Source organism: Harmonia axyridis, chromosome 1 (assembly GCF_914767665.1).
Source record: "Harmonia axyridis chromosome 1, icHarAxyr1.1, whole genome shotgun sequence".
In the NCBI taxonomy this organism is placed as follows: Eukaryota; Metazoa; Arthropoda; class Insecta; order Coleoptera; family Coccinellidae; genus Harmonia; species Harmonia axyridis.
The window spans coordinates 14,911,510-14,938,057 of record NC_059501.1 but is presented as its reverse complement, the minus strand read 5'-3'; the positions used below and the strand labels follow the sequence as shown (position 1 = coordinate 14,938,057).

The window sequence follows — 26,548 nt, the reverse complement described above, 5'->3', positions numbered from 1 at the left end:
CACAGAGCTTGGAATAGTTATTTTATATAAATACGCAAATTGAACCTTTTAATTTGGATCTGATATTACTGAAGTCAGAGGTGTTTTTTTCGATATTTTCCTTTTTTGTTTTCTATGAATTTGATGATGCTATCAACACGAAATTTGACATGAAGGAATGCTTACTCTTTAGAAAATAGCATCAATATAATCTGCAGGTTCGAAATTACGCGGAAAACAATGTTTCGCACGAACATATTTACGAAACTTCTAGCTAGATTTTGTCCATTGAAAATTTTTAAATCTATTTGAACTAATTTCTTCTTTCTATCTAGATCTAGGCTCAGAATATATTTTTATTTTCTGTCACATCTTCAGGCAAGATGTAGATACACACCAAGAAAAATATTCTATCTTTTGATCGTCTTTAACATATTAATCAATTTTTATCTATTAGTTCACTAAATTTTGATTAAAATATAATATTTAAGATGAATTTTCGACAGACATTATATTCCTTGTGGAAATCACACAACTCACTCTTAGATGAACTAATGAATAGGAACTTCAAAAAAAAAAAAACACTGAGAAAATGAAGCAGCATATTGAGTATAGAGTGCAGTTGTAGTAATTTATCAGCAAAAAGAACTTTGTCAATACCAAGGGCGGTCCTAGCCTTAAATTTTGGGGGGGGGGCTCGCCGTTATGGGCTTCAAGTTTTTTGATGCAACCATTTCGTACATTGTCTGCTTGAAATGCATTTTTAGTGTTAATTGGTTCCATTTGGGGGGGGTCATGACCCCTTGACCCCCCTTCCCCCTGGGACCGCGCTTGGTCAATACCTTGAAATAATATAATAATGAATATTTACTTGCAGGGTTATACCAGATATTATTTGTTCTGAATTTCTGATGGCTTATTAAATTAGGAATATAATAATATTTCAAATGTAATTTCTAACTTACAAACTACATTTTTGAGCAGTCATTCCCCAAACAAGTCGCTCTCATTTCTTTGGACTCCAAGGGTGTAATAGGCGCAAGAACGATTGCTCAACAACTCCTTACATGAAGCTGGTGCTTTCCTCGATTTTTTTTCACATTTGATGATTTTATAAAGTAGGTAAAATTTTTGAGGAAGGTTTTTTAAATTTTTATCTAGTGCATAGCATGGGATTTTCATCTATTAAATGAAAATTAAAAATCAAATCTTACCCGAAAAACAATACGACTAAACCATTGAACTTATTGTATTAAGATATGTTTTTCACATCAAATCTTTAATCCTTGTTATTCGAGATTCAAAATATTTTGAATATGTGTTTGAAATAATGAACCTCCATGGAAATTCACAGGGTTTTAGGTGGGGGTATATACTGTGAAAATCATTTTTTGGTTGAATTTTCAATTTTGAATAATGCTGCTCGTCTTCTCTAATGTGACATTGAAATTTTTCATTTGGTATCATTTTCATCAAGGTCAGTTGGAAATTCAACGACCGCGCTGAGTATTTAGGATAAATCCTGTGTAAAGCCAATATTTCCCTCTGGAGGAGTGGTGGAGGGAAGCCTTATATATACATCACATTGTCACTTGTTGATATCATTTGGCTTCCGATTCTACTTCTATGCCAGCGCTTTCTTCTGGAAAAGCGGAGGAAAACAGTTAGGTTCCAATCTTCTGTTCAACATATTCAACAGTATACTTTCGTGGTTTCAAAAAAGGATTGTTCAATTAGGTGAGACGAACATTTTTTGAGCGTCATGTTACTTCATTTTTCTGCTTATCTTCTTTGATATTTTAGTTATTACTTGAGGAAGTATTGGTATTGCATTAATCAATGTTCAAGATATATTTGTGTATTTCTTTATGAGATGCTGTATAAGGTAGAATATTAATTTTTTTTGTCTCGTTTTCAACTATATGTAGTAGCAAGGATTTCCTCAAATTTTTGGTGGTAAAATAATCGATTACTCTTTAACTGATTCTTTATTTATTGTTTGCAGGTGACACTTAGATTTTCGAAATGGACGCTAAAGAATTCAGAGTAAGGGGTGAGTTTTTCAATTTCTTTCATTATAAAAACCCTGGTAGAAATTTTATGTTTATTTATTCGTTGAGTGTGAGATATCTATGTCAAAATAGAAGAATGGAAAAATAAATTAATATAATGTAAATTTTTTCTTGAAAATTATCACATATTCTTTTTTAGTTAGTGGAATTTTATCTCAATTGAGTTTTCAGATTTTCTGTATTTATTCTACTCATGGTTGAATGCATTTGGTATCAATTCATAGATGGAAATATTTTTGTCATCGAATTATTTTTGAAATTGTTTTTTCGTATTCGTTTTCGATAATGTGTATAAGAAACCAAATTATAAGGTGTGTTCCGGCTAGTTTAATGGATTTCGGTATCTATTTAACGCTATATGGTTGAACTTTTGTTTTATTTCTTGAAATTGCTTTCTCCCAATTTTTTTCGATTATGTGTATGAGAAACCAAACTATTAGATGTGTTCCGGTTATTCCTAAAAGTTGAATGAATTTCAATATCTATTTAATAGGGGGGGAAATTTTTGTCTTCGAATTATTTGTGAATTTACTTTTTCGATTATCTGTATAAGAAACAAAATTATTGTGTTGAATTAATGTCAATTCAGTTGATTCAACACTTTAGTTGGAAAAATATTCGTCCTTAGATTTATTGTTGCTGTCACATGTTTTTCAGTGTAGAAAATACAGTTTTTCAACAAGAAATAAGAAAAAATTCATTGATCCATACTAAATATATTCATTCAAATTATTTTTTTCGGATATTTTTTAAGAAACAAGCAATAACAAGAACAAGAGTCAAATCGTTTTAGATAAGCTAAATTTTCAATGCTTAATCAACAAATATACTTTTTTTCTTCGAATTTTTATACTCTAGGTCAAGTTTATAGCAAATATAGGAATACATCTATGTCATGATGTGAGCTTTCGCTTTTTCAATATATTCATCCAGTCTCCTCTTTTAATTGGATATTCATCCCAATCTTAAATTTACATTCGTAAAATTTTCCTTTGTTTAATTGAGTAGTGCTGTATTGTCTGATTTCTTTCATAGTATAATTGGTATTGAAGAGTTCCACCAAAACAATGAATGTGATAATTTGTTCTATTAGGCTGAGATGTCCATTTATTGAAATTTGGATGAAGAAATTATACTCGAATACGAAATGAAGACAAGGCGAAGAAGGCATCTAGTGTTTTATCCATCGTTCGATAATTAGAGAAAAAGAATCATTTGAAGTTGAAAATTTTCGAGATATTTGATATCAAAAATTTTGACTAGATACTTGAATCAATTATCGGCCTATCATTCGAAGATATTCATGAAATTTAAATAATAATCAACTATTCAATTCGGATAGGGAAAAAAATCAATACTTCGAAGTTTACATAAATTATGTTTTGGTGTTTGCCAACTAAAAAATCGAAAAAAGATTCGTCCTACCTTGTGAATATATCTATGGAATTTAAAGAAAATCAAATTCGAGATTGTGTGCGACCGTTAATTTCATATATGCAAATTCGATCGAGATGTTTGGTCCACGCACCGTATCAAAGGGAAATTGGCTTCGGTGAATTTCCTTGAATTTTTCATATGATGTGATGCTGATAAATGCCTTCATTGCATCACCTATGTAAATTCAACCGTTAAGATTATATAGGGTGTTTATAATAACTTTTCTAAAATTTCAATTGGGCATTGTGAAGAAACTTTTGCGTATATACAGGGTGAGTCTTTGACTTGTACATATATTTCAACCGAAGATTCCTGAATTGAAAAGAACACTTTCTTCCTTTACAATTTTTTCGAAATTCGATTTTTTTCTCACTAAGTATGGCGGACATTCTGCAGTTGACCAGACTTTGATGGAACTTAATGCTCGGAAAAGATTCATAGAATCAATAAAAAACTATATTCCGAAAATCATTTCATTCGATTCCATTCCATTTGCGAGTTTTAACTAAAAGTTACATTTTTTTTTATGGATATTCAACACAGCCTGTTTCTTTTCAACCGAGCCGAATCGGAAAAAATGGTAAAGAAAAAAAGTGTTTCCTTTGACCTTAGACATCTTTGGTTGAATAGTATACTTACATCGATTGTTCATACAGCTGATAAAAGTCCGATATAGAGCAAAATGATTGCACGAGCAGAAGATATACAGGGTGTGTCAAAATATATCAAGTTCTTCAGTGATTTCCAAAATATTGAGCGGTAGAATTTCATTCATTATCAGATATTTTGTGAGATATCATTAACAACTGCGGTTGATGATGTTTTCATCTTCTAAATTAAACTGACATATGTATTATGTATGTATTTCGTTTCAAACTGAATAATATCTAGATGCCTGCAATAGTGGATTACCAACTCGATCGGTCACGGCGAACATTCACTCGGCATATAGGTAAATAAAATATATAGGGTGGATCAGAAAATGTCGTCCTTCACTGATGATTTTCTCGAAGGAATTACGTTTGATTTTAATTTTATTGAAACATTTCTAGAAATATGTGTTCGATACACATCTATCGAACAATTTTCCCTGAAATATGTTGATTTATGATTATAAATAAACCTATTAACACAACGCAACGCTTTGGTAGTATAGCCATTCGAGTGAAGGTTTAGGAATCTCGAAAAATAAAAAAAATTAAATTATTGAATAACATTATATTAGGTGATTGAATATGCTCCTATTTCATTACAAATACATACATTCCTAATAAAAATGTCAGTTCAACTCGGGAGATGTTACCATCCTCAATAGCAGTTGTTATTGATATCTCACAAAATATCTGGAAAGGAATGAAATTCCACTGCTCAGTTTTTGGAAATCACTAAAAAACTTGATATTTTTGGCCTCACATTGTATATCTTTCTGTGCGTGCATTTTTCATTTTCCTCTACAGTGTACTTTAATCAGCCATCTGAACAATCGATGCATACTCGATTTGGTTCATATGTTCCACAAAGTTTCTAAACAGTGGCAATTTGAATTTTTAGAAAACTTATCGCTTTTTCAAAATAATTTTTCATGGAGTCTAAAACTAGTCGGTGATATATAAAAATCATTTTTGGCGAAAAGTGTTATAAAATATTATAAGATTCAAACAATGTCTTTAGTGCTACCTATATTCCTTCTTATTAGATTGACCTTATAAAACATCAAATAAAAACTTTGTTTTTATAATTCAAGAGGATTAAATTTGTGAAATTCCCATTAGAACTAATAATCTTCCTTAAATCCACGTGGGTTTATTTATTTTTTTTCGTCGTAGATGCTTGATATTCTATAAGATAAGGGAATTAATATAATATCGTGTGAAATGTTACTGGGTACAATGCTTTCAATAGAAGATTGAATTAATCCCTTCATAATATTTTTACCTTCTCATACAATCAAGATAATAATGAGATTCAAATAAATGAAAATACCATCTGGCGGTTTCGAATTGAAATATTCACAGATAAAACCAAAGCGTTATAAAGACATTCAAATTCGTGCTGAAAATAAAGCATTGAATGAATTGATGTTCTTCCTGGGCGATTTATTCGCCAATACACAGCAAATTCTATCAATTTTATCGTTTAATAAAGGCATCCTAGCTTTCATTTTACGAGAAAACATCTGCACTCCTTTATTGACATTTATTTGCACTCTGAATCCTAGTTTACGCCTTCTTATCCACAATTTGAATACATTTTCTCACATAACTGACTGATCGCAGTCGAATATTGACTTCTACTGTTGAATTCAATTTGAACAACAATGTTTTATGTAACAGAGTTGTGAATACGAGCGATTTATTAACCTTACACTTTCAGATGCGTAAGTAGGTACCTCCAGAAATATTTGTGGAAATTTCTTTTTAATTTTATGTGATAATGCATTTCCATCAAGTAGTGAATATTGATATCTTAACTTCTTCAGATGAGTACTACTGGATAGTGATTGCACAATGGTTGGAACATGTCTATAAATATCGAACACTGTTTACAAAAAATAGAGGAGACGGACGAGGGTTTGACAATTTTTGAGATCTTCAAAAATGTAGTAGAGGTGTTCTATTCATGTCCGTATAGTCATTCAATAAAATTTATTTTTTATGATAATCTATTAACCTCTTAATTTTCTAATAGGTTGAGTCGAAATTTTTTTTCAAATTTTGTAACTGATTATTATCAAAATTATTTTGTGTATTTAATGAATGTGGAATTTCGTTTCTTGTTAGTAAAGAATGTTTCGAGTATTCTCGTCTAAAATGTTTTTTTGTTTGGCCAACATACTTACGTTAACTTTTAAACTCCCGATTTATTGTTCTAAGATATTCTGATTCATTTTAAAAATTATTCCAGCTTTTTTTTCAAATAAATTGTATATTCTAGGGGTTACTTATTTTATCCATGAGGAAATGTGTGCTACACCATATTACAATATTTTACTTGTAAAATGATATGAAAGCCACCCTGAATATTCGAAGGAGTTTTTTGTTATCTTTATTTCTGCGAGTATCACTGATCATTGTTTCTTTAGTTTCATAGACGTCCCTACGTCATTAATTAAAGGGTATGATTTTTCCCTGAATCAAAAATTGCATCAACTTCATCGATCACCTGATTTAATATATGATAATTGTTTCAGGAAAGGAGATGGTCGATTATATAGCCGACTACTTGGAGAACATCCGAGATCGAAAAGTATTTCCGAACAAAAAGCCAGGGTTTTTGAAAAAACAGATACCAGACAGTGCCCCTGTGGAACCCCAAACTTGGATCGAGATCTTCGAAGATGTAGAAACCATTATAATGCCTGGTGTTACACACTGGCAGAGCCCTCATATGCACGCATACTTTCCTGCCCTCAACAGTTACCCCTCAATTTTGGGGGAGATGCTTTCTGATGCAATCAACAGTCTAGGATTTACATGGGTAAGTATTCGAATGGATATATGTATAGGTATTTGGAATCAAGTCCATTCCAATCGCTATTGATTTGACCTACGTTTAAATAGGGACAATTTTAATCCATTTAGGGTTCGGATTAGATAGTGAAATTAGTTCATATGAGAATATCCTCATACAGTGGGAATCTGAAACTCTATATTGGAAAAAATACCTCATTGTTCGTCCAAATTGACCAAAGCTTAAGAAATGCCGAATTCATCAACGTAAGAGGTCATAATTTAAAAGTTTAATTTCACAAAAGTGTCTTTTTTTGTCCAGTCGTGAATGTATATGGTGTTCCAAATTCGATACTCATTGAGAGCATCTCGAGATAACAGAAATCAGATCGTTTCTGTTCGAGAAATTAGAAAGAAAAATTTTAAAAATTAATTTAGTAATTTTATGGTTTTGGAGATAGAGGGGAGAGTTGATGTTTTCAAAATGAGACATTTTTCAACGCAGTTTTTTAGCCGTCGATTTGTCGAAAAGCATCCTGTTAGCGGTTTTTCAGAAATGTCATCCTCTTCGAAGATATTGAGTTCTTCGACTTAATTTTTGAAATGGAACACCTTATATACAGGGTATTTCATTGGTAAATGTACATACGTTAACCTGAGGTAGCGCTACCCCAGACAGGCCCAAAAAACCTATCTATGATAAGTCTAATCTTCCCCATAGCCGAGATACAGGGTGGTTTATGAATTTACCAATATTTTCAATTCCTTATACCTTTCGAACCACCCAGTATATTTGATTGATATTTGGAACGCACAATTCACTCCATTAGGTCCATCGAATAATCTTTGAACTAATCGAAAAAATCAGGTCCGTATAAAAAAAATTCTTCTTACATTTCGAGATTTAATTCATTTTGTGTCTGTTGTCTAATCGTAATCAAGTCATATATAGGGTGTCCCCTTCAAAAAACACCAAATCTCCTCTACTGAACGAGATCTCTTCTACACCTAGTTGCAAGGACGTTCATTAAAATTTAATGCCTCATTAAAATTTTAATCCTCCGTGAAACGGTGCTGGTAGCCAATAGGCTCCTCATACTGAAGGATTAAAATTTTAATGACAGCAGAAAAATTTTAATGGACGTTCGTGCAACTGGATTTAAAGCTGGAATAAATTTCTATAATCTATTATGAGTATCGTATTTCACATTCATTGAACGCTTGGTTCTCTATATCATATATGGCATCATTTAAAGTAATTTCATAAACTACATTCACGTTCGATGAATTTGTCCTCTAGATTTTAGCATCATACATTTGGGGGTGATTCATTTAAAATATCCAATCTCTGAATTGTAGAATCTGGACCTCAAAATATTCTTATTCTTTTCCTTTCGGTGATACCGGGTGTTTAAAGTTTGAGTATGGATTTTGATTTTCACAATAATTTTTCATATCACGTTTTAATGCATGAGGTTTCCTAATTTTTACTAATAAAGGGCACTAGATACACTTGATGGTGTTTGTGAACTATGAGTAAAATAATTTTAAAAAAATGTTAGAAAGCGTCAAATTGAAAAAAGTGTTTCTCTTGTTTTATTCGTGTAACTTAAAAAAGATCTGAAAAGTTTGATGAATTCCAATTTTATAGAATTTTTTGTTCTTTAGATGTGTTTAGGTATATAAATGTGGTATTTCTGCTACACCAGTTGTAGTGAATACCAATTCTACCGATTTCGATTCTAATTGTTTATGAAATTAATGGTATCATTATCTAGACACCCGTGAGTAATTTGTCAGTAGAATCAATTAGCTACGTCTTTGGCCTGGAACCAGTTAAAAACCAACAAATACCGTAAGTGGCATAAGTAATCCAGAGTGTTGGATTTTACAAAAAACGCCTTCTTATAACGCAATGGAATTTTTTATACCTCCCATTTGTAACAGAATCTAGGTTTTACAAACAGTAATTGTTTTTGGATTATCCTATTGATAATCATTTCAATAATTATTGAATGGAATTAATGTATTTTCTCAGAAATATTGTTAAATTATGACATAAATATGTGAATATTATCCCATAATTGCGATTCTAGTTTTCAGAGTCATACAACAATATAACTAGATAAGTTGAATGGATAATTCGTATTTGTATGAATTATGCTAATAAAATTTTTTCAATCTGAAAATTTAACGAGGAAAACATGTGACGCTTGAAGAATCAACTAAATGGAACTGTTAGATCAGAATTAAAACGGTAGAATGGAAAATACAAAAATTAAAAGCTCACATGGTGATCCTAATATGCTTTCGTCATTTCCATCTTATTATTTTCCAATGGAATTTTTATATCTATGAATAATACGGCATTTATCCTCATAGTACAAAGATCCCATTGAAACAATATCCTGAAATATCACATAACATAATTTATTGATCCTGTAAGACAATACAAAGTGTATAGGATAGGTCAAAAACACAATTATTACAAAGCATGATAACTCTAACTCTGCTCTACTTACAAATATTTTGTGGAATGAAAAATGTACCTATATACCTTGCTGTACTTCTGTATGTACTGTATTGCTTTGTAATAGATACCAGTGGCGTACCCAGACCTAAGCCCTGGGGGGGGATAAAGAAAAAAAAATTCACACTTTCCTTCTTTTGAAGAAGTTTTCAAAAGAAGTTTGCTTACTCATTATAAGATTGTGATATATAAGGTTGTTACATATAATGGATATTCCTCCTGGGGGGATATATCCCCCTTATTCCCCTCTTGGATACGCCACTGATAGATACCTCAACTAAAAATGAAAATTAAAATGATATGCTTATTCATATAACAGCACTTGTATAATGAATCTCCAACTAGGCATTGCAATTTCTTCAATTTTCAGGCTTCTAGTCCAGCTTGCACTGAACTCGAAATGGTTGTGATGAACTGGTTAGCGAAAATGATTGGTTTACCCGAGCATTTTCTTCACAAAACAACAGGACAGACTGGTGGTGGTGTAATACAGGTAATAATTCAGATAGATTAATCCAATTATTAATTGATTTTATCGCACTAAGACTTAACTACCAAAAACACTTCTTACTTTTGTGATTATTTAAATTTTAAATGCCAGCATTGGCTTTCATGCAATACTTTTTTCTACAAAAAAATAGCGAATTAAACCAGTCTGATGAGAATGATTTTTTTCGAGGTCAATTCCACATTGCCTACTACGCTATTTTATCATACTTCGTTATCGATGAAAATTTTGACACAAAATTTTTGGGATAAATAATACTCGATGAGATTCTTAAATATTGAATCGAAACATTCTTCGTTTCTTTTCAAGATCAATTCCCCCTATCAGGGGGTTGAAATTACAGGAATAAAAGAACAAACTACAAGTTGTTCCCCCTACAAATCAGAAACTTTTTCAGATTTTCATTTTAAAGCTGAAAAACCAGGGGTAAAATTTTTATTGGTCTTTTCTGTTGCTATAAGACCAAAAATAATCTAATGAGAAGTTTTGATTTTTAACGATTGAGGAATAAGGAAAAATAATGCCACATCTATTGGTAGATGAATAATTGTTTAAGCTTCTCCTCGAAGGATCAATTTCATTAACATAGCAGCAATTTGAATCATTTTTTGAATTTTCGTTATAATTTTCAGAGCACAGCTAGCGAAGCAACATTGGTATGCCTTCTTGCTGGTAGAACAAGAGCCCTTAAACATTACAGAGCATTATACCCTGAAGAAACGAATATAACCAACAGACTAGTTGCATACTGCTCAGACCAAGCACATTCAAGCGTCGAAAAAGCTGCACTTATAGGTTTAGTCAACATTAGATTTATAGAAAGTGATGATCAGTTATCGATGAGAGGAACTGCTCTTCAAGAAGCCATCACCAACGATAGAAAATCTGGTCTACTACCATTCTTTGTGAGTTCCTTTTTAAACAAGCCATTCATAAAATGCGATCGGACAAAGCTAATTGTATCTCATGGGAATAGGTTGATTCTTTCATCGAACTAAGAAGATTTCCCCAATTACTTATTTGTGGAGAAGATCCGATATATATTCCAGTGAATTAAGTCGAAAGAAAATTGCTCCATATCGAGCTCCACTGTTCGTTAGTAAGGGAAGAGAACAAATCCAATAATGCTATCTCGACGGAACTCCACCGAATTCGAATGAAAATAATTTTTTTCAAATGTACAGTTACAACGTCATATTTCGGTGAAATTGTAACCAATATTTTTTAATCATCCTTTGATTTCCTGAGTTTTTTCAGTATGTTTGATTTTTCATTCAGTGGGGAAGTATTCAATTGATGACAGAGTGAGGATGCAATGTCTAGTGTTCGAATTACAAAAATAAAAAACCTCTCAATAATTCTTGAATGAAAATTGGATTATAGAATCCAATTTTCATTCATCGCTATGTCATTTTATAATATTTCCATTAATTCCTTTTTGTAGGTTTGTGCAACGTTGGGAACAACAGGGGCTTGCGCTTTTGATAATTTAGAAGAAGTTGGAGAGGTTTGCCAAAAGGAAAAACTTTGGCTTCACATAGACGCGGCATATGCAGGGTCAGCTTTAATATGTCCAGAATTTAGGAAATGGCTGAAAGGTGTAGAATATGCAGATTCTTTAGCTTTTAATCCATCTAAATGGCTCATGATCAATTTCGAATGTACAGCTATGTGGTATGTATCAGACTTAAGAATAATATGATACTCAAATAAGGAATGTTTACATCAAAATTTTGAAAAGTAGTGAGCTGTTGGGTACTACCAACATCTATTACTTAGGTGCTTTTAGTTTTCTTCAATTTTTATTTGCATTAGGAGTGTTTTGAAATCAAATTTTTCTCAGATCTAGCGAATAAAGTGAAATATAAATAACTTCTATGATTACATCCAAAGAAAATGTTCATATCTAGCATCTTATAATTAAAAAAATTGTATAATGTTAATATTACTTGTGATCTCTTCGAAATATTCAACTAACCAAAAAGTTCATAAAATTCTAAAAATAACGGGTAATTGTTGATGAAAATTACAATACTCATAAAAAATATTAACCATTAACAGAAATTCTTAATGAACACTCTCGATTACCTGAGTGTATTAAAAAAATTGGATTTGAGGCGAATGTATGAATGAATGAGTATATAGCAGAAGATGTGAATATTATTATAATACAGAATTTCTGTTCATTTTTAATGTTTCCTACATAAAAAACCGAATTCTCTATAATTGAAAAAAATGACCAAGCGCATTCGCCATTCCGTTGCGGAGTTGTGAAATATAAAGCAGCTAAAAAGAGTTAACTGGTTGATACTAACAACAAAATTACTTATCTAACTACTCTGTAAAAGATTTGAAGTTTATTTGTTATGACAGATATTTTTTATTCAGGGTCAAAGATTCCATCGCTCTACATGAAACCTTCAACGTAGATCCTCTCTATTTACAACATGAGTATTCAGGTTTAGCTATAGATTTTATGGTAAGATTTTAAAAGTTTAGTTTAGTTACACACATTTTATTACTTCATTTTATTCTCTTTCACTTCCTCTACCAGTAGGATAAAAAAGGTTTAGATTCATTCATAAAAAGGTTAAGATTCATTCATAAAAATTATAAATAATTGATGAAATAATTGCATTTTTGATTCATCAAATGAATCGAAAGCCTCATTAGTTCGAAACATAAAATCATTTTTAATTCAATACGTACACCCTTTAGTTTCAAACTTGAATTTCTTCCTGGTCTGATTTGGTTCATATCAGGGATTTATATATTCTGTGTTCATTTTTTATTCTAAGCTTCTAGTGGAATGTCTCAGAAGTTATGATTTCTCATATAATTCATTCACCGTTTTCATTTATATTTTACAGGTTGTTCCTAAATTGTAGGTACAAAGGAAAATGAGAGATTTCTTGTATAACTAAAAAAAGTCCTATAAACATGAGTCCCCATACGCTTTGTTTTCGAGATACGGGGTGTTTGTTGTAGTTCTACTTCTTTATGATGATTATACCAGTTTATCGAATCTTTACATCGCTACAGATTGGGCGAATAAGTACCAAAACTTATGATTAATTTCATCAAAGCATTAACTGGATAATAATTTGGATTTTCCCGAGGATTACTAGAGAATCCGACAAGACTTCATGAAACCAAAAAGTATAGTACTGGAGCAAAGTTTCTTTTTAAACTACCAAATGTCCATCAAAAATAACATGATCTGAGGAAAAGAAGCGGCTATATCACATAATGAAAACTTTAAATTTGAATAATGAGAAAGAATTTTATCATTTTGTAAGTTGAAAACAAAGCATTTGGGGGGACATGGATTTTTTTTTGATTGTACCTCCAAATAAGGATCACTCTGTATACGTTATTTCATATCTGATGTAATTATTTGCAGCATTGGCAAATACCACTGAGTAAAAAATTCAGAGCGTTAAAATTATGGTTTGTGATTAGGAATTATGGAATAAGTGGTCTCCAAAAACATATAAGACATGTAAGTTGACAATAAATTATATTTTTAAAGTGGTTATATTAATTAATATTAATTATTAATATTATTAATATATTTCACACTTCTTCATAATGATAACGATTTCAGTTGTTTTTTTTTTCAATAATGAACTCTCAGAAACGTTCGAAAAACAAGATACTACTACCATAGTATAAGGAAAACATATTTCTCTATTTCAGTATCGTAATGAGTTCATTACAGTTCTAAAAACAGTACTGTAATGAACTCATTACAGCATAGTTTTCAGTTATATTTTTCGTTTTGTGGTTGTCTCTACTGACTTCCAATCCAATCAAATTTCAACAAACGTCAATAATTGTCAATATAATTTATAATTTGGATATAGTGAACTGATTTGCAACATTATTCGCAATTTCTCTCAATTCTGGTGATGATAAACGATTTCGTCAGACATAATTCATGAATTTAATGCGTAATCTTAAATCATTTCAAAATTCGAAACGTACGATTCAAATCCAAGTTCCGTAATCTGTCATTTCTCGTAACAGTCACACCAACTGCCAAGATACAATACAAAAGTCACTAGGATGTATAATTTGAATTTTTTATTGAATTTCGACTATATTTCACAAAGCTTGACTGAAATAGAGAAAATATCGTCTAATACTCGTTGCAGAAGGCAAATTCAACACTCTTGCAATCGAAAACTCGCTCCTTCGTCGCTCGTTTTGCATTCGTGTTGGAATAGAAGCTCATTCTGCAACTTGTTTTAGAATATACTATTAAAAATACATCAACTCGTTATACTCATTAGATTTCTCTTTACATTTCAGGGTGTATCTCTCGCAAAAAAAATCGAAAATTTCATCAGAGCAGATCCACGTTTCGAAATACCAGCTGAAAGGCATTTGGGGATGGTGGTGTTTAGGCTAGTTGGTGACAATCAAATCACTGAACTCTTATGGAAGAGACTGAACTCGCGACGCAACATCCATTTAGTACCAGCGTCCATCAAGGGCAAATATGTGATAAGATTTACAGTGACGTCTCCAAGAACAACTGAGGAAGATATCATAAGAGACTGGAAGGAAATCGATACAGTGGCCACAGATGTTCTTGGGGAGTTGGACGAGACGAAGAAACCAAAGGTTCCACTTGGAGGTACTTCATATCAATCAGATCTTAACGATATGTTCGATTATATTCGGCACTGAGTACTTCTCTATTTGCTCTTTGTTGGCCAGATCTCACGTTACATACATTCATATTTTGTTATACTCAAATGAATATTTCACAAAGACATTTGCTATTATATTATTTATCTTCATTGCATGTTATTTTACTTTAACTGTCTTATATTACTAATATGAAAGAAGAAGAGAATAACTAAGGAAAGAGAATTACCATTAATATGTGGTAATATTGTGCTTCTGTATTCCAAATTCGATGCTCACTGAGAGATTCTCGAGAACTATAGTGTTTTTATAAATGATTGTAACATTAAAGTACATTTGGAATGTTCTTCACTCTCTATTTGTAAACATATTATGATAGGTAAATTAAAAATATTCCAAAAGACATTACGATGTTACAACCATTTAGGAAAGTCCTCGAAATGTTTTCTTCTAACTCCCATAGTTCTTGGAATGATCTCAGTGAACATACGTCATATGTGATTTATTTGTAACATAATATAAAGTACAGAGTCCACGTCATTTTTCCAAATATTCAAATTTCTTTTAGCTCCTTTTAACTTTGGTCTTTTTGCTGTTTGTAACAATGAAATAAGGACAAACCACGTTATGGTGGATCTAAAGGTAGCCTTCTTTTTGGAGACAGCTGAACTGTATATAGGTGTGGTCTCCAACGGCGCAATGTCACATGTTTGAATGAGATAAAAAATAGCTCCAGCGTTCACGTCTGTACTTTCCTCATTGTTTTTGCCCAAAAGGTTCCTTTCAGAATAAAATATAGAATTAAAAGTTAGCCTTAAGAAGAAAAAGAATAATTTCGAAAATAAAAATGCAACAAATTTTTTAGTAATTTTTCTACTTTATTAAAGAATATCTCAACTCGTATGAAACCTAGCCATATATGATTTTGCATCAAAAAGAATTGTTTTATTGTTTTGGTCTCTACTTGACGAAGATCCATCTTGATATTGATTAATAGAGTATGGTAGCCATTGTGTTGAATAAAATGTTTGGATATAATGTTATTTAAATTCCAATCAATATGAAGAAAATATTGCTGGTGAAAAAGGCAATGGCTTGACATCCTATACAATCAGAGTTTCTCAGGAGATCATTTGCCAAGAGGCTAATAACGAGATTTATAGCATCATGTTTACACCAATAATTTTTATGTTACACAAAACGTTTCCACATATTGAATCAACTGTAGGTACGGTCGTTATTAATGACAAATCCAAATTCTAAATGATTGCTGAAGCTCACTCTCTGAGAAAACTTCTATTTAGGTCAAACTTTTCGTGGAACGGGATCATCGAGTATATCTGCCATCAGACTTGTGGGCACTGCTGGAATATCCATGGATAGGCTTTAAAATTTTCCATATACATTGATGAGTACCTTTATAAAAACACTATAGGTATAGATATAGGTACTAAGATGACCAGACTCAATTCCTATTGAATTTTTTATGGATTGTCTCATTTGTCTCACATGCAAAGGTGACGCCAATACTAATTTTTTGAGAGGGCAGGGTATATCGTAATGACATAAAGCAAATCATATATCGAGATAGCAACATCCCGAAATAATTTCTAAAGGCCATAATCTAATTTGTTCTTTAATTTTTTCAAACAGTTGGTAAAATCATAATAGTAGTGCTATCATCAGCTCTTAAAATTTAAATCCGTCACCCGATACCCGAATAAAGATTTTCTTCTTCTTCTTTCACACCCTTTCACACCATGTGAAAAATGGCAATATAACATAGTCACCTTCAATAGTGATACATGTACTACAACGAAAGATTAATTATTTCTTCCGATATTGGCTTCAACCTCGCCAAACACTTCTTCATTTGAGCCAAATTTCTTTCCCTGGAACATTCCTTTAGGTCTGCAAGAATTCAGTATTCACTGGGGGCTAGATCTGGAGAATCACCTGGGTGGTTAAGCAGTTGGAATGGCAATTTGTTCATTTGACCATGGTTTCCATTGATTTCTAACTAGGAACATTATCTCGGTGAAAGATAATTTTTTCGTTTGCATTTGAGGACTTTTTCTCAAATTTTGTCTTTCATATTACACAATTTTATATTCTTATGATAAAACCGATTTTCCTAACTCATATAAGCTTCCAGCTTCCAGTACGTTCCATAAAAAATCAAGAGTCAAGAAATAAAAATTACATAAACAAACAAGCTCAATTTATTGTTCGGAATATGGTTATGAGTAGGTCAAAACGCGTATGTTTGTCTTGGTTTGAAAGTTAATCTTGACATTGAATTGACCATATCTGAAATTTTAGGACCTATGACTACTAAACCATGACAAACAATCGCGTTTTAACTTCAGATTTATGTCAAGGAGTCCAAAGTGAGGAGTTCACGATCATCAAATTCACTACTACACCCATATATAAATAATTAACAAAACTCTATACTTCTAACATATGTTCATGATTTGAAAAGAAAGTGGATAATTTGATGAATCCTACAGATACCAAGACCAAGAACGAAAACTTTGGAACTAGCCTACTCCTTGCTAACTCCCCAATGTCGCCAAAAATAGTAAATGGCAGCTTCGCAGCTATCTATGACCAAAAGGACGTCTTGGAGCAATTTTCCAGGACTATCAAGTTGCGTCAGAACGCTCAAGACAGTCCAGGTAAGAATTGATGGATCAATGAATCGGATACAACAGGTATGCTTCTTTTTTATTCCTTGGGACGCAGCAATGAGGAGAAGGATCAAGGGGATATTGATGTCTGGAAAGCAGTTCTCTTTAGATTCCCGCCTAGATCTTTTTCACGGACTTGAACCTCCCACCAACAGATATTCTATGGCAGATGAAGCTCCTCTATTGGAAGATGAAGAGAATACGTCAGGTCATTCTGGTAAGTATATTTTTTGACATACAAGGTGGTTTACATAACTAGTTCATTAAAACCGTAATACACTTAACCTTTATTTAAGTCTATTTCTGATGTCTGACTAATGCCTGGCATGATCATACTATACTTTTTGGAATTATGTTTTTTTTGGAGTTTGTTTATGTTTAGTTCATAAATATATACTGACATTTTGTGTTGTTTCAGAAGTTTCCTTTTTTTTCACCAATTTTTTAAATATGTTTACTCACTTATCTAAATCGTTTTTTTTTTGGCCATTCCTTCATAAGTTTCACAGTTTCTGATGAAAACGAATTTTTAGTATTTGTAGTACAAAATCATTTCACTCAGAAAATTGAAAAAATAAAGTTCAGTAAACAGTATAGTGTCTCCTCGAACATCAATCACATCTTGACAACGTTTTGCATATTTTCGATCAGATTGTTGAAGAAGCCTTTATCAATTTCTCTCCAGACTTGTAAGTGTCATCTGGGTTGTTGAAGTGTATGAGAAGATGATTGGTGAGAATCCAAAGCTCTTTGTCGATGATCCAGGATCCTAAGAGTATTCCATGGGATTGAGGTCTGGCGATTGAGGGGACAAGGCCGAATGGGGAATACCATGAATTTCCAGAGCTTCATCAAAAATCCTCGTACGATGTGGGGACGCATTATTGTCCAAAAATAAGGAACTTGGCCTGATAGCAGCATGAAACAGAGGAATAATAACTTACTTTATGTAGATTTGTGCATCTATGGTAGCATCAAGCACCAACAATTCTGTACTTCCATTTAAACAAATGCCTCCTCAAACAAAAAATTGTTCAGACTTAACTTTTGTTGAGCAGTATATTTGAAAGATATTTGCTCAAAAGGAGACTCAAAAGAAAGGTTATTTGTGAAAAACGATTAAAAAATGAGACGTTTTTCGAAAAATATTTATTAATTATGGGAAAACACTATTTGGAAATTTATTTCTTCCCAACATATCAACATATGTATATTTGAACTAAAGTCAATGATTTGATCTGTAGATCAAAACTTTATAAATTTTCATTGTATAATTTCGTGCCTTTTTCAGATAGTAGCGGTGGAAAACTGTCTCCCAACCACAATGGCTTACTAGAGGTTCCGTATCAGCGGAGACATCGATCTAAATCAGTTGATCATCACTACACTTGCGGAGACAATGATACAACAACGAAGACAAAAATTTGTAGAAAATGTGGTCATGACATGGATTAATCAGTTTTCGTTGTAAACCTTCAAAAATATTTATTCGCACTATTTTCAGTTATGTTGTAAATTTGGAAAATATTATCATATTCGTATATCTCGATTGTCTTCTTCTTACTAAAAAAAAAAATCAATTTGAGGAGTACTTATATCTGACAGACTGATGGAAAATGTGATTATTGGTCGAAAAAGGAAAATCGTTTCAATTCTAAGATAATTCATTGATCAAGCTGTTTTTGCATGTTATGAGGTGGAAATTTGCCAAAATTGGCAAATATCAATATACACAGAGATGCACATATATTCAGTTAATAAGTTTATAGATGAAATAAGGATATTTCAGTAGATTTCATTTTTTTTTCAAGAAAAAAAGATTTATAGATTAAAATATAAAACGTCGTTCTTCTATTTCGTTATTTTTTAACTGGATTGTTAGTTAACTTTCAACTGAGTCTCAGAATTGATCGAAAATTATTATTTGTCAAGAATTGTCAATTATCTTTAGATATTTTGATAAAATATTTCAGTCTGATTGTTTTTCGAAAATGAAAAATTATAATCAGAATGGTTCATCTTGAGATATTTAATCAAATTTTTGGCTGGTCTGGAGATGAATGAAAAACTCTTGTTTTTTTTTCAATAGTCTAATGATATTTTGATCGAATAATCACATAGGAATAATAAAATTTTTGAATAGGGTCAGTTCAGTATTGAATAATTATAATTAGGAATTGAGAAAAGTGTAAATGTATAATATATTGCCTCTTGTAAGTTCGTATTCACTGCTGTGGAATTCAATAAACCGAAGAAATATGTGAAATAATAAATGAAATTCATTGCACTGATACATTTAATTCCAATATTTTCAACATGAACGTTCATTAAAAGCCAATGCAATAATTCCTTATAGTACCTACCTACGTACTAACTAATATTTCAAGGAATTCATTATAAGCATTTTGATATCCATTACAATAAAACAAAGAGTTAATAGACATGTGGTGAGTTTCATAAAACTTCAATCGTGGTGATTTGCTGGATCAAATCATTTCTGTGTTCAATTTCAATTAGTTTTTGACACCATAGATTTAAAACTTCAGTCAACGAGTTGATCAACGAGTCAATCAAAGTTTTATGAAAGTCGAGAAAAACACTGGTGACTTGCCATCAGGAAGCCTACAGTAAAAAGTTTATGGAGGGAAAAAGAGCTTGATTCCTCAAAATATATATTTCTGTTACAATCATTCGGCGTACTGAATGATGTAAACACTAAAATTTAACCTATATTTCAAATCTGATCTCAACATCTCGAAAATTGAAAAAGCTATGGAGAAAAAAACTAAAAAAAATCTAGAAATCTGTAGCTCAGTAACTTAACGTTTGTGGACACACATTGATAAAAAAAAGTCTTATTTTAACCCGAAAATCTGAAGTCTGAAGTCTTAATACTGAAATTTGAAACACCCTGTATATTCCAACTTGAAACATATTTATTATTACGGAAATATTTGATTTTTTTTAAGAATTGTCTATGGTTCTAATGACGTGATCCACATAAAATGTTGTACACAGCTTAAAATCGTTATTGCACAGGGTGTACTTCCACATAGACTATATCATTGCATATTTTTGAACTAATTTCGGGACTTCCTGTATGAATAATACAAAAAGTGTTGCCAATATAGATATTCAATTCGTCTGTCCCGTAACTAAGATGCATAGAATACCTGGTGTGTTTACTGATTCGATTTTGTTTCAGACTTTTTGAGAGACCCACCTGTTGCTTTGGTGGTCTGCTTCACCAGAGTGCTCTAAGGTGGCGCTCTTCAAAATTTTTCGAATTCCCGCATCTGCCTGGTGCCGTTTAAAAAGGAAATACTGATTTTAGACACTGCAAACATTCACAATAAATTACAATTCAGTTCATATCGAATTTTTACTCAAATGAATGGAATATAATGACAGACCATAGAATATAAAATATTATTGTTCTATACTCAAAGTTCACGACAAGAGCGTAGAAATAGGGGGATACTGGTGGTAATTACACGGTGCTCCTAAAGTCCTAAATTGGAGATACAAATGAAAATGACAGATTTCCGGATCATTTCAAGAAAAAAAGTCCTGTAACATGAGTTCCCAAACATTTTGTTTTGAGATACATGTGTTGAAGTTCAAGTTATTTTCTCGTATAACCTTCCCTTCACAAGATATTTAATATGAATTGGCCATAAATATTCCAGTTTAAAGTTTCCACTATGTGATATGCTAATTTTGAATGCAAATCCACAGGGTTTTCTGGAAGGATGCCTGCTTCCTTCCTCCAAAACTATATTTTGGTGAATGGCTGTTAGTTCAGAAAAATGTAGAAAAAAACTCTGGTCCAGTACTACACTTTTTGGTTTGTTATAGTTTTATCGTATCTGCTATCGATTTCTAGAAAAATCTCTAGTAATCCTCAGGAAAATCCAAATTATTTTAAAGATCCAGCTAGTAAGCTCTAATGAATGCATTAACTATAAGTTTTGGTAGTTATTTACCTAATCTGTAGCGAAGATTAATAAATATTTGATAAACTGTACGACACACTAGAAACAACCTGTATATTGAAAGCAAAGCGTTTGTGGGCTCATATTCATGAAACTTTTTTTTCTCAAAATTATCCAAGTAATTTCTCATTTTCCTTCGTAACTCTTATTTAAGAACAAGGTAAGAACAACCGAATTAGTAACAACAAAAATTATTTCGAGTAATTTGGTTCAAACTTCATTATCAAACTTCTTTTTCTAACATTACAGATATGAATAAAAGTTGTCGTCAAAAATTTTTTTTCGATTATCCCTCCCCAAGAAAAAAAAGATCTACGCCCTTGGTTCACAAGTGTCGAGAATTGAGAGAAGTGTCAAATGTAAACGATGTATGCGCCATCTGAAAAGCCCGCGATCCCTCGAAATCAAGTAGGTATAAATCCGAAAAATCTCCCGTTTTGTCTGAAAGTTTTAGAGCCCGTTCACATGACGAGCGGTTTCCGCGCGGTTTGAAACCGCGCGTTTACAAGTACATGAATTTTCTTCGAAGCGTACACATGCCTCCGCGCGGTTTTATGGACCGCGCGTAGAGCGCGGTTCTAGAGCTTGCCCGTAGTAACCGCGCGTTGGCGCGCGGTTTGAGATCATAGGTTTCTAATGTAACCGTTCAGATGACCGCGCGGGCACGCGCTGATAGATGCCAGAGACGTATTTATGTATTTTCCTTCGATCCGTTCGGTCAGAAATATTTCAAAATGGAACCGGACGCTCCTAAATTATTCATAGATGAAATTGAGAATTTTACTGTAATATGCGACATAACAAGTAGTGTTTATTCGGATAAAAACTCAAGGAGACGGGCTTGGGAAGAACTCGTCATCATATCCTGTGAAGGAGATGCTAATGAAGAAAAAAAATGTATTATGTGACCACATAAAAATGATAATAGCTCTTTATTTAGAAATCATGAGATACACGTAGAACAAATACAAATGAAGAGAAATAGTATCAAAATAACATTCACCTACCACTTAACAGCAGAAATCTACTATACTAATTATAATTATTCAACAATAAATTGAATATTATATTCTTAAATGGTTTATAATTATTTATTTCCTTGATTTCATTAGGCAGTCTATTGAAAAACTTTAAACAACTGTATTCTAGCTGCTATTTGTGTTGAATTTAATTTACTTTTTCTGTCGAGCCACGTGTCCTGCCCACTGCCACTTCAATTCTGCAACACGCGCTATAATATCTACGACTCTAGTTCTTTGTCGGATTTCTTCATTCCTTTTTCTGTCTCTGAGACTGACATTGAGCATAGTTCTTTCCATCGCTCTCTGCATCACCCTCAGCTGGTTTGCGGTCTTCTTAGTTATTGCCATAGTTTCCAGGCCATATGTCGCTACCGGTAATATGCAGGCATCGAAAACTTTCCTTTTAAGGTTTATGGGATGTCGTTATTCCTGAATATATATTTCATCTTTCCAAAAGTCATCCAAGTTAGCCTGGTTCTTCTTTTTATCTCTGCTGTTTGATTTTCTTTGCCGATTCTTATTGAGTGTCTTAAATATTATATATTCTTCTACATTTTCAAGTTGTGTGCCGTCAATGTTTATGTGTTCTGTGGTGTTGTTGATAAGTTTGGTCTTCGAAACATTAATTTTCAAACCGACTTTATTCAGAGCATCAATAAGTTGTTTTAACATCTCGCTCAATTCCTGCATGTTGCTACTTATTAGGACGATGTCATCGGCAAAACGAAGATGATTTAAGTAGGATCAGTTTTAATTGATGAATAATAGAAACTATTCGATCTATAATTACCTATCAAAACTTAAAAACGTTTAATTCTCACCTAAATCTGATACTGAATCCAGATTCAAATCAAAATGTAGAATTCAAACTGAATACGGGCCGTTACGGCAACGCGCGGTCACCGCTTGGCAACCGCGTTCCATGTGAACGGTATCCAATTATCAACCGCTCATTCAACCGCGCGTAGACCGCTTGTCATGTGAACGTGCTCTTACAGGTATAAGTAGACACACCAGGTATTCTATGCATCTTACTCGTAACCAAACCCTTGATAGCTGTCAGCTGTCAGTCAAAGGTCGAACAAACATCGTTCCTGAGTCCTACCCTGTCAGCAGTTTCGAATTCTACCTATTACTATTTCGGTTTGCGAAAACCTGAAGATTGTTTTATATTTATGCCAATGCGGACACATATATGATGTCAGTGGTTTTTAAATAGAAAATAATAAACCAGTTATTCTTTAAATTTCAGGAACGAACAACACAGAAATATGCATCAAATTTTAAGTATAGAAGCAAGCCGCGGTGGTGTGTCTGTAGGAGATTCTGTCAGTAAAAGATTGTGTTGTAGTTTCATCATTTTAGTGGCGTTTTTCTCTATAGTAGGGGGTGAGGCTTTATTTATATTTGCGATAAGGTTAACATACACAAGAAGATATCTTTAATATTGTAATGTGGTACCTACAGCAATAGCAATAACAAATACTCATGAATATCCCATTTTCTAGAAAAAAATGTCGCTTGTATTAATTCCTGTATACATTTGTTTTCACGATGGATTAAAATTGTTGAATGTTTTTACAACATGAAGAATTCCTGAAGTAATGAAAATTCGTTCAATCAATCAAACTTATGAACCATTTAAATTGAGGTGATTAGATTACCAACATTTTTCTGAGCAATATTTAGTGCTCAAATCGAATAACTCAAAACTACCCACCTGTTCATGGGGAAAATAACCAAACAAAATACTATTTCAATCAATGTAAGGAACATAAAAAATTATCCTTCGCATTTGGTTTCATAAATGAAATACAAAGTGTTGTTGTAATTGCTTGAAACTCCTTATAGTTGTTTTTGAAATATTTTTAATTTTGTTATCTGCATATATAAAATATGAATAAGAAATAGGTACCTATGCAATTTATGATATTCATTGTCGTAATGTTATCATTTAGAGTAGTTGCTATATTGTATGTAGGTATGTATTTGTTTAAAGAGGTTAAGAACAATTCAATGCAACTAAGATGTGACAATCATCCAAAAGGTCCCCATATAAACAACGAAAGATATACAATATTTTTTGCTTCCCTCTTGTAATAAATAACCCAGTATGACAACTCTAATAACCAAATTGGTGGATGCACTATATATAAGAGAATCCACCAATTTGATGTTCCGTAGTATTTCTCGCTACATTACCTTGAGTCGCTTCATTTATATCTATCACTTAAAACTCAAGATAGAATCTGGATTGTTTCATTTATAAATATAAACTTGACCGATTTTCGAAATGAGCGTATTTGAGAGGACTACCTAATTTACAGGACATTATTTTGCCACCTTGAAGCTGAATATGTGCAATCTATACTGAAAAGAATCAGTGGCGTAACTAGAGTTGACTCAAGGAGCGGATTGGTTACTCCAACTTTGAAACAGCAAAACCTTTAAATTTTTTATAGATTTTTTTTTGATTTCTTCTTACAATTTTCCTTATTTCTTCAAAGCAATGGGTGGGGGGAAGTAAATAGCCACTATCACTCTTCAAACTAATTATTTCAACACGGATGATGTGAAACATGAAATACAATGCTATTAAATTTTCTTAAATTTTATGACATTGAAGTTATATTTTTATTTTGTTGTTATCTTTAACTATTAGCAGATAATCATTCTATATTTACCTCTGAAAATTAAAATAGAATATTCCTGGTTAAATCGGTTGGAAAAAAATATCAACCCCTGAACTTTTTAGTTAACTTTTTGAAAGAGTACAATCTAAAAGAAATAAACGAAATTAAATAAAATTTTTATTTTACTGTTTTGACAAATAAACTTTATTATTATTATTATTATTTTTTGTCTGGGGTTTTTTTTTCTGTTTTTGTTTAAGTAACTCCCCTCTTTTTACACGTATAGGTTTTAATTTGAAAATCTTAAGTTTTGATTAATGTGAGTTGTTCAGGTTGATGATCTACTCATAAACACCCTGTACTTTTTTGGTCCAAACCGCAAACATTCAATAGGTGAAACTGTTTTTTCAGAATCCAAAATAAAAAAGGATTTTTGAAAAAAAACTTTTTCTGTAGAAACATGCAAATTTTCAGCACAAAATTATAATTACTTTTCCAGAACTTTTGTGCCAATTGCACCCTTGAGGACCACATAACTGTAAATAGGTATACGTAGTGGCCATGTGGTTTCCAAGGGTGCAATTGGCGCATGAATGTACGAGCGCCAAAAACTTCTGATTTCAAGTATTTACTTTCATTATTTTTTCATTTCAATAATAAACCTTAAATTCGAATGAAATATTCAAAAATTAATAAATAAATAAATGAATGACGTCTTTATTTCACAAAAAAAATAGAGATATCAAAAACATATGATGTTCTCAACAGTACCCAAGGGGGATATATCCCCCCAGATGGAATATCCATTATATGTAACAACCATATATATCACAATCTTATTATGAGTAAGCAAAATTTTTTGGAAATCTTCTTCAAAAGAAGGAAAAATTGAAATTTTTTTTTTCTTTATCCCCCCCCAAGGCTTATGTCTGGGTACGCCACTGGTTCTCAATATCATCATTGTTATAGTGAAGTTTTCGAGAAGATTCTTTTTAATTCGATTCTCTAGTTTTCTGAGGGTTGGAATTAAGGAGGAGTTCTAGTGATTCTACATGATATTTTTAACCGCTTCTCATAATAGTTTTAAATACCTTGAAATTTATTTCAGGATACCTCTTGGGGAATTTTATATCCAAGAGAACACACCACATAGTCAAATTGGAGTTGGAAGATATTTCTGAAAGAATAACAACACTGAATAATAATTTGAAATCTGCCTTTGGCAACATAACCTCTAACCAGAATTGTAGCCGAAAATTTATTTGTTATAGTTATAATATGGACGGAAACTGGAGCTCAACACAAATATTAGACTCTCTAATTAATTGTTTCAGTAATGTTTAGGAAATATCATTGTAGATAAGACGAAATTTATTATGTTAAAATCAATATTTTTGTGAGATTGGAAATATAGTTTATTCGTTGAATGTTTAATGTTTGGTTTGGAAGATAATAATGTTTATCATGTTGTGATACTAAAATATATAGTGTTAAGTTTAGCTCTTGTTGAATAAATTTGAAAAAATATTGATTATTCGAAGTGATTTTGTGCCCCCAGGAAAACAGTGACTATA

At 32.0% G+C, this 26,548-nt stretch overlaps 2 protein-coding genes and 1 long non-coding RNA gene across 3 annotated transcripts; 2 read left to right on the top strand and 1 right to left on the bottom strand.

Annotated features, from left to right (window-relative positions):
* The first annotated feature begins 1,513 nt into the window (after positions 1 to 1,513).
* LOC123677740 (histidine decarboxylase) lies at positions 1,514 to 19,615 on the top strand. Its single transcript, XM_045614436.1, has 12 exons — positions 1,514 to 1,716; positions 1,985 to 2,032; positions 6,679 to 6,965; positions 9,838 to 9,960; positions 10,608 to 10,880; positions 11,420 to 11,649; positions 12,364 to 12,454; positions 13,379 to 13,477; positions 14,290 to 14,617; positions 17,145 to 17,312; positions 17,380 to 17,541; positions 18,616 to 19,615. Exons 2-12 carry the CDS (start codon positions 2,005 to 2,007, stop codon positions 18,777 to 18,779), a joined length of 1,953 nt encoding a protein of 650 aa, XP_045470392.1. The 5' UTR covers positions 1,514 to 1,716; positions 1,985 to 2,004; the 3' UTR covers positions 18,780 to 19,615.
* Positions 17,529 to 26,201, bottom strand: LOC123677750. Its single transcript, XR_006747134.1, has 2 exons — positions 26,066 to 26,201; positions 17,529 to 18,232 (listed from the first exon to the last, which is right to left on the bottom strand). It is a non-coding gene; the product is annotated as an uncharacterized LOC123677750 (long non-coding RNA).
* Positions 23,522 to 26,505, top strand: LOC123677731. The gene is made up of 3 exons (XM_045614425.1): positions 23,522 to 23,541; positions 23,594 to 23,730; positions 26,083 to 26,505. The coding sequence occupies exons 1-3, from the start codon at positions 23,537 to 23,539 to the stop codon at positions 26,316 to 26,318; spliced, it is 378 nt and encodes a 125-aa protein (XP_045470381.1). The 5' UTR covers positions 23,522 to 23,536; the 3' UTR covers positions 26,319 to 26,505.
* The last annotated feature ends 43 nt before the right edge of the window (positions 26,506 to 26,548 follow it).